The 8,385-nt window shown below is 36.8% G+C and overlaps 1 protein-coding gene across 1 annotated transcript in view; it reads right to left on the reverse strand.

Moving 5' to 3' along the window:
* Positions 1 to 2,656: 2,656 nt before the first annotated feature.
* Positions 2,657 to 8,385, reverse strand: part of LOC121504337 (macrophage mannose receptor 1-like) — a 6,324-nt gene continuing 595 nt past the window's right edge. Inside the window, exons 2-4 of the mRNA XM_041779049.1 lie at positions 7,317 to 7,691; positions 6,606 to 6,932; positions 2,657 to 3,360 (exon numbers count right to left, since the gene is read on the reverse strand). Coding sequence (XP_041634983.1) covers positions 3,014 to 3,360; positions 6,606 to 6,932; positions 7,317 to 7,691 — 1,049 coding nt within the window. The 3' untranslated portion in view covers positions 2,657 to 3,013. The remainder of the gene's footprint in view (positions 3,361 to 6,605; positions 6,933 to 7,316; positions 7,692 to 8,385) is intronic.

Genomic DNA, 8,385 nt, shown 5'->3' on the forward strand with positions numbered 1-8,385 from the left:
TTGCCTCGTTTTGCCACTTTTAATACATTTCCCCCACATTCTTGCTATTTTAGATCATTTTTTACCACTTATTGCCATTTCTAACCAGATTTTCCCAAATTTAGCACATTTTCACAATTTTGATTTTTATTCATTCATTTGGCAATTTTACCCCATTTCAGCATGGTTTTTGCAACCTTCAGACCATTTCGGTACTCTTAAGTGTTTTTCAACTTCAAGGCAAGTTTTGGATCTATTTTTGCCACTCTTGGTTCAGTTTTGCTGCTTTGAGCCCACTCCTGATACTTTATGCCACTTTTAACATATTTTACCCACTTTCTTGCCTTATTTATTTATATTTTTGTATCTTTAAATCAGTTTTTACCACTTATTTTTCCACTTTAGCTATTTTTTATCACTTCCTCGCAAAGTTTAACCCATTTCACCTTTTATTTTGCCCCTTGTCACCCATTCTGGCATTGTTAATCTCTGCCAGTTTTACAACTTTGAGCCAATTTTGGACTTTTTTGACACTTTTGGCCAATTTTTGCTGATTTCCACTTTCAACTCATTTTCACCACGTTGTTTTTGCCACTTTTATCCTGGTTACCCATTTTTTTCCACATTGTTTTTTTTTTTGTTTTGTTTTTTTGTTTGTTTGTTTGTTTTTTGTTTTTTTTTGCCAATTTTGACCTGTTTTGCCCATTTCGGATACTTTTGGCCCATTTTGCCATTTTCCTCCTACTTTTAACACATTTTTGTGACTTTAAACCCATTTTTACCACTAAATGCTGACTCCTACCCATTTTCCCACTTTTAACCCATTATCATCACTATTTGACAAATTTTACCCCATTGTTGCACCTTTTTTCCCCATATTTAGCCTATTTTGGCAAAGTAAACATCTTTGCCAATTTGTAACTTTTAGCCCGTTTTTTGCATTTTGCAACTTTTGTCCCATTTTTGCCATTTTCTTGCCACTATTAACATCTTGTTGCTCAATTTTCCTGCTTATTGCCAATTTTATATTCTTCTCTTTTAACCCATTTCTCACCACTTTTGTATGCTAATTTTAACCAATTTTAAACCATTTTTGCCACCTTTAGCCCATTTGTAAACACTTTTCCCACCTTTTGCAACTTTTCACCCATTTTACCTTGTTTTTGCTACTTTCAAATTCAAATTCAAAATTTGAATTTAAATGATTTATTCCACTATCATGGCGAGCAGAAATAAACTCTTCTGCATCTTTGTTATATCTGATGAAATAAATTTTGAAGTCTGCTGTGAACAAAGCATAATGATTACATATAATTCAACTTGGAAAAGTTATTTTTCAAAAGCATAAAAGAATTAAAAAACAGACCAAGGACAACAGACGTACGCAGAGTCAAACTATCATGACACATTCACGAATGTTGTATTTGACTAGACAGTTCATCATACGATACAAGACCCATGTCAACCAATTACTCTACTATAAGAATATTAACTTGTCATATTGAAGTACTGGGTGAAGTTTTCAGTGGATGCTGCAAATAGCTGACAGTGAGCCATATTTGGCTTGTTTTCTATGGAAGGAGGTAGCAGGTAGCCAACAGCTAGCCGCACTTAGCTTGTTTACTCTTAAATAACTCTAGCAGATACTTAACCGCTAGCCACATGTATCTTGTATACTTTTCGAGAGCTGTATCCAGTAGCATACAGCGTGCCGCCTTTGTCTTGTTTATTTTTCAGTGGCTGTCAGCAGTTAGCTAGTAGCTAGACACATTTAGATTTTTTACTTGTCTGTGTTGAAGGTAGCCAAGAGCTAGTCAATATTTGACATGTTTATTCTTCAATGGCTGCAGCAGGTGCCTAACAGCTAGCCACATTTAGCATGGTGAATTTTAAATGGATGTAGCAGGTAGCTTCAAGCTAGCCACACTTAGCTTCTTTACTCTTCAGATAATGTAGCAGGTAACTAACACCTAGCCACAATAAGCTTCTTTACCCTTCAATGGGTGTAGCAGGTAGCTAACAGCTAGTCACATTTAGCCCGTTTACAATCCGAATCAATTTACCCATGAAGTTCCTTGTTTTTTCAGGCACATGAACTACCTTGATGTGCTGTTTACATTATGTTTTTCTAACCATCACTTTGCACTTTATTTCAGAAATATATTAGTTATATTCTTAATAGTCTTTATAATATGATAATTACTATTAAACGAATGTTCTTACGTTAGAATAATTAGATTGAGTTTCAAAAATATTACAGCTCTTGAGAAGTAAACCACTGATTTTAAAAGAAAACCTTAAAAGTTTTCGTGAATGAAGTATTTCTAATCTTCTTAAGCATCAGTAACTTTTACCAAAACACAGAAAATTTGGAAATTATAAAACTCAACACACTTTTATGTTTTTTTTGTTTGTTTGTTTGTTTGTTTTATTGATAGAAATATAAAAACAAAAGAATTACTTTTTACACACTTTATTTTAAAAGTATATGAAATACAGCAAGAAAGCATATCTGTATTATCTATAACCACACATGAAAAAAATCATTTAGATATTCCTGAAGAGAGATGGTTTTATGATTCCATCTACATATACTACCTGCGATTATAACATATCCCACAATGCCATGTAATCAATGGAGAAAAGGCAAAAGCTTTGAAGGAAACATACTGCTAACATGGGTGGAGCCAGGGGTTGTATGGGGCCTTCCTCAAAATCGGATTGGCCACTCCAAAATTCTCAACTATGGTTGTTTTATATTATTGCCTTGATTGAGCTGTGGGGCAACAAAAGGCAATGGTTTCATTTGTACATTTGCATTCACCAGTTCTTCATATTACTACTCTAAACACACATTTTCATTGAGTGTTGTGGAATATAACAGACATTATCTTAAATTGTCTAAAGTTGAAATTGTAACACCAGAAATCCTCTCTGTATATGAAGGCACTCCAAAACATCAGGCCCAAAACTGACCACTACAGACAACACGATGAAAGAATAAAACATCTGCTACCAGTGGGGAAAGTTGTTTCTAATCCTTGGAGCAGATAAAGTTAAACTTTTCCTCATCCTGCATTTTGAACCACTTATGATCTCCATCTTTTGCCATGGCTCCAGACATGTCACAGTCATCCGTCTCTTTTTCTTGAGCCCAGTTCTTGTAGCTGACCACCTCATCACTGACCCAGAACCAGAAATCCAGAGTGCAGGTGTAGCGCAGTCCCAGCCACACGTGGGAGGTGGAGGCGTTCTTGGCTCTGGCTTGGACCCATCTCTGCTGGCGAGCACTCGTGATGGAGACCAGGTCATTGTAGTTATCCCTGCAGTAGTATAAGGCCTGCTCCCAGGTCAGCCTTTGTTGGACCAGGACCACTTTGTCTGTTTGGAAGATTGAGAAAAATAGTGAATCATATCTGTAGCTTTGTTCAGGTTATAGTTGATAACACTGAGAAGAGGGTCCATTGGCCAATATGCATGTTAAAGAATTTTAGTCCACCTCTTTGTATTGAATTGTGCCAAATCCGTTTTTTAATCCCATGCAGTTCATGTCCAGCAACCCCTGTATGATGTAAAGAAGCTTTAGCTTGCATGTCTGCCTCACTCTCTTCCTCTATATTTCCTTACTAAATTTGTTGCCTTTTAATTGTATTTTTGCTCTCATTTTGGGCAGTTATTGTGCTGAGAAGAGGATATCTGACAAAAATGTTCATTTTTTTTAAATAAATTTGCAGCATCTTTAATATTTTGCAGTGTTTTGACAAAAAACTGACAGTCTTACCCCTAGAGCCTTTTTTGGCCCCGTTGACAATCATCAAAACCACTTATTTACACTGTACTGCCACTGCAATACAGAATTATGAAATCCTGTTAATTTCTCTGTAACCCTGTCCTTCAGAAACAAAAATAAATGCACACAAAAGAAAATCACTGTCAGATGTCGCCATTTTGCAGTTTTGCAGAAAGGCATTGTGGGAGATAATTGCCTCATTTGAACTGATAGGATATAATGGTGACTGTGGGCCAGTGGATTAAATCAACTAAAACTTTTTGGGTGTTTTGTGTCTATGGATGTCAGAGTCTGGTGTGTATGTGTATTGAGAAATTTGGGTGTGTAATAATTCTTGATTTCAGAGTTCAAAAAGTTGAGAAAATAATTGGAATTTAATATTTGTGTATCATGTTTTTATTATTTATGAGAGCTATTTATTTATGGTGTCCCTTTTAGGGCTGCAGATGAAAGTTTCAGCATTTTTTTTGTCTATTTTTGTGCACAAAAAAATAACAATCTATCAAAATCAGTTCTGACATATCCTCACACAAAAAAAACACACACTTTGCATTCATCAAATAGAAAATAACTATTTTTTTTATGTTAAAAAGGAGTGGCATTATTTAAATATACTGGTTTAGGAGGGTTAGAATTATGAAAATTCACATTTACTATACATGATGAGGACTGAAGTTAGTAACCAAAAAAGGGGTTTTCTTTTTTAATATTTTAAAAATATATCCAGTGACCAAAAAAGGACCTTAAAAGTGACATATTATGGAAAAAACACCTTTTCAGGCTTTTCTAACAAACATATGTGCCAAATATTCCAAAATCCCCTCAAAAATCAGAAACCACCCCCCATCTTTCTGAAAATGTGTGCTGAAATAAGCCGTTCTCAGATTTTCCCTCATGATGTCATGTGGGGAGTTAGCCCCGCCCCCAGGTTCAGTTGGCCCTCCCTGTTTGGAAGAAAGTTCCACCCTCCTCTCCTGATCCTCCTCTCAGCTGTAGCCCAGGCAAGAGAAGATTAGTGAATTAATACCTTTTTCCAGGTCAGCAGGGGGCAGTATGGATTTAATTTTGGATATGGATCTGATTTGGATTTGAATGTGAGGTCTGAGTCAAAAGTAACTCCTAGATTTCTTGCAGTCGATGTGTGTAATAGCCTAGTTTTGCCTCTTTTTCCCTTTCTCAAACCCATATTTGCTGCCTTTTACCTTTTTTTGCCTCTTTAAATGTTTTTTGCCAGTTCAAACCACTTTTCACCAACTATTTCCACCAATTTTTGCCACTTTGTAACTGCTCTTCATCATTTTTCATGCCAGTTTTAGCCGCTTTAATCCATTGTCGCCTTTTTTCACCAATTTAGCAAGTTTTCCCCTTTATTCTGCAATAATTTAATTGCTTTTTCCTTGAGGTAATTTCATTTCCTTCTTCTTTATCCTTTGATTTCCTGACTTTTGTGAACATCATGGCTCAGCGATGTAGTCTGGCATTAATTTCTTTATGGTTTAATTCAATATGCCCAGGAAAGGCAATTCTGTTTCATGAAATTCTGTTTCATACACACCTTTAGAGGATTAAACTACTTGCATTAGAGAACTCTCTCATGATACTGTGCTGAGCATCCCAGCACACGTGTGACTGCAGCTCTGACACAGAGAGGAGGAGGCGGGGCTCTCTGCTCAGTCAGCCTGCTCTGCTCTGGTCAGACGGAACAAGCAGAAAACCGGGACTCGGGAATTACATGCATTCATGTAAATGAGATTAATTATGTAGGGTTGTTTAGTTTGTTTAATAAAGGGACTAGGTTGCTCTATAGGAAAGGTATCCTTACATGACTTCTGTTGAGATCGGGCGCTATGTAAAATACAATTAAATGAAAATTAACTCGACCTTCAAGGGGGGCGGGGAGCCCCCCCCCCCCAATATACATTTAATATACAATTACAACCCACTTCTGACACTTCTAACCAATTTTTTCCACCTTTATTTACCACTTTTAACAGTTTCACAGCCTAGTTTTGCCACTTTTTCCTATCCTCAACACATATTTCTGCCATTTTTTTTTCCTCTTCAAACTTTTTTTTGCCAGCCACATTTTACCATTTATTTCCACCAATTTTTGCCAATTTTAAACCAATTCTGCCACTTTCTAACTGCTTTTCACCATTTTTACTGCCAATTTTAGCCACTCTAAGAAGATTTATACCACTTAAGAAAACCTGTTTCCTTTTTAAAAAATAAATAAATACACAAAATATGTTTTTTGTTGCTTTGATTTTTAAGTTTGAAACTTGGAACAAAAAAAGGCAGTGTCATGTCACCCATATACAATTTTGTCGCCAAAAACCGAACACACAGAAGTTCTGAATAGCAAAATGTTTCTGACTGTTTGTCAGTGGCAGACCTGCCTAGTTAGAACTCCTCACTCTAGCATCCTGGTATCCTTTGGTGCTCCTTATGCAAGTTAACCCACAATGACAGTCGGTGTGATGTTTATTAGAGAAAGAACCGAGAAAACTATTAATCAGTGTGGTGTTTGGATTTGGATAATTATGATTTCTGACACCAACCCAGGTCTGGAGACGTTCAAATAAAAAGGCACAATCAACTGCATCAGATGCCGAACTTAAATATAAAGAGTTAAGAATCCTTTAGCAAGCTACTTTTGCAACCCTCCTCCACACCAGCTCCTCCTTTATTTTGCCTCTGACTTAATCTGTGTCATTTGTTGTCATTGGTGCCTTCACTGCTCTGGGTTTTTTGCTGCTTCAGCAATAAGCGTAAATTAATAACTGCTTATAAGGAAAAATATTTGAAATTGTGTGTGTTTCTTGACTGAACTTACCATCATAGCAGAAGAAGCGTTTTTCTTCACCACATCTATGAGGTTGCCAGTATGCAGATCCATTCAACATTACTGCACATTCTTCATTATCAACTCCAGATTCAAAAGACCCCTGTTTCCAGTGTCTGAGGCTTGAATTGCTCCCATCGGACCAACGCCAAGTGTCTCTGAACAGGCCGATCCAGGGTGTGGTCCGTGTCTCGGATCCATTTGACTGATCAGGTCCACTGATCAGGTCAGTGTAATATTCTCTGCAGTATTTCTGAGCCTGTGTCCAGTTCATTGTCTTGTTTATGTGATGGAATTTTTCAGTTTCTGTCTGTGTTTCTAAGAAGGAGGCAGACAAATCACATTTAAAAAGTTAAACAAATCCTGAGCATGTTTACAGGTCAGTTCATAATCAATCAAAAGGAATCGATCACTGGGCAGCTTTGATACTGAGGAGCAGGCCGACATATTGTGTCAAAGAAAGATAAAGTTTAACAAATTATTGGTTATTTTAAATTTTGTATTACATAGTGAAACAGGTAGCAAAACAATGTGAGTTGATTACAAAATTCCAGTTTTTTTTTTCCTTTTGGTAATACGTTCATACTTACGTGACTTTAAATAAATAACTGAAAAACAAAAAATCATTTTTTTTAAGTACATAAGGTATAATTTTATACAGTAGATGAATAAACATCAGCATTGACAGACATATATTCTCACCATTGTAGCAGATAAATGTATGTGATTGGACACACCGAACATCTGTCCACTTGCTCTCACTCATCTTCACGCAGTTCTCGTTTGTTCCAGGATCATTTGGCTCGCCTGTTTGCCACTTCGCTGTACTTTTGTTGAACTCCAGCCCTGGCCAAGACCAGTGCCACGTCCTGTTGTCTTTTCCTGGGCTGCTGTACAGCCCGATCCAGGCTTCTGTTTGACCCTTCCACCCTCTGAGTCTCTGCAGGTCTGTCATGTCCAACACTGTGGCCAGGTCTGTGTGGTTCTGTCTGCAATACGTCTGGGCATGATGCCAGGACTTTGGTTTATCAACAAAGCGGTACTCATAGAGGTCACAGTTGGCAAAGAAACACTGACCTGAAAGCAGAGGAAATACTACAGTAAAGGGTGACCCTTTATACTGGAGTGAGTGCATAAGGTGATATGATGTTTTTATTATGTTTGGCTTTAACCCTTTAAAGCTGATTGTATCATATTTAATACGCAATATTGTGAGTCCTCTGTCTAATCAACATGATCAATAGTTTCCTTAAAAACTTTTTGTATACAATCTGATAGAAGATTAAAAAATCCACCTGTGGATCAAAAAATCACAAAAAATTCCTAAAGAATAAAATACGATACAAAAAAATATAAATGGGAAAGTTTATTGCAATTTTTCTATTTTGGATTTCAGTGGAAGGTGAATTAAACATCTCAGTTTGAAAAATGAGAATTTTCTGGCTATTATTTGAGGTATTGGCCTTACAAGGTTAAGAATCACATTTCCATGTTGTTATCACCAATTGTTTATCACTTATTTCTTTTTGCATTCATCTATCATTGTAAACATAAGAAACAAACATTTGGGGCGAGGGTTAGGGTAGACCCAGGCCCGACCACAGAATTGTCTGGGCCCAAGAAAAACCCAGAGAACTGGCCCTCCTCCTGTTATGATTTACTGATGATATCAATGCATGTTTGTCAGATCAGAGGCATTGGTGCTAGCATCCTGGCTAACAGTTTCTTCATTTTGAAGCTGAAAAGTGTGTCAAGCTATCACTGGGTTCTG

This window comes from Cheilinus undulatus, linkage group 22, assembly GCF_018320785.1.
Source record: "Cheilinus undulatus linkage group 22, ASM1832078v1, whole genome shotgun sequence".
Classification (NCBI taxonomy): domain Eukaryota; kingdom Metazoa; phylum Chordata; class Actinopteri; order Labriformes; family Labridae; genus Cheilinus; species Cheilinus undulatus.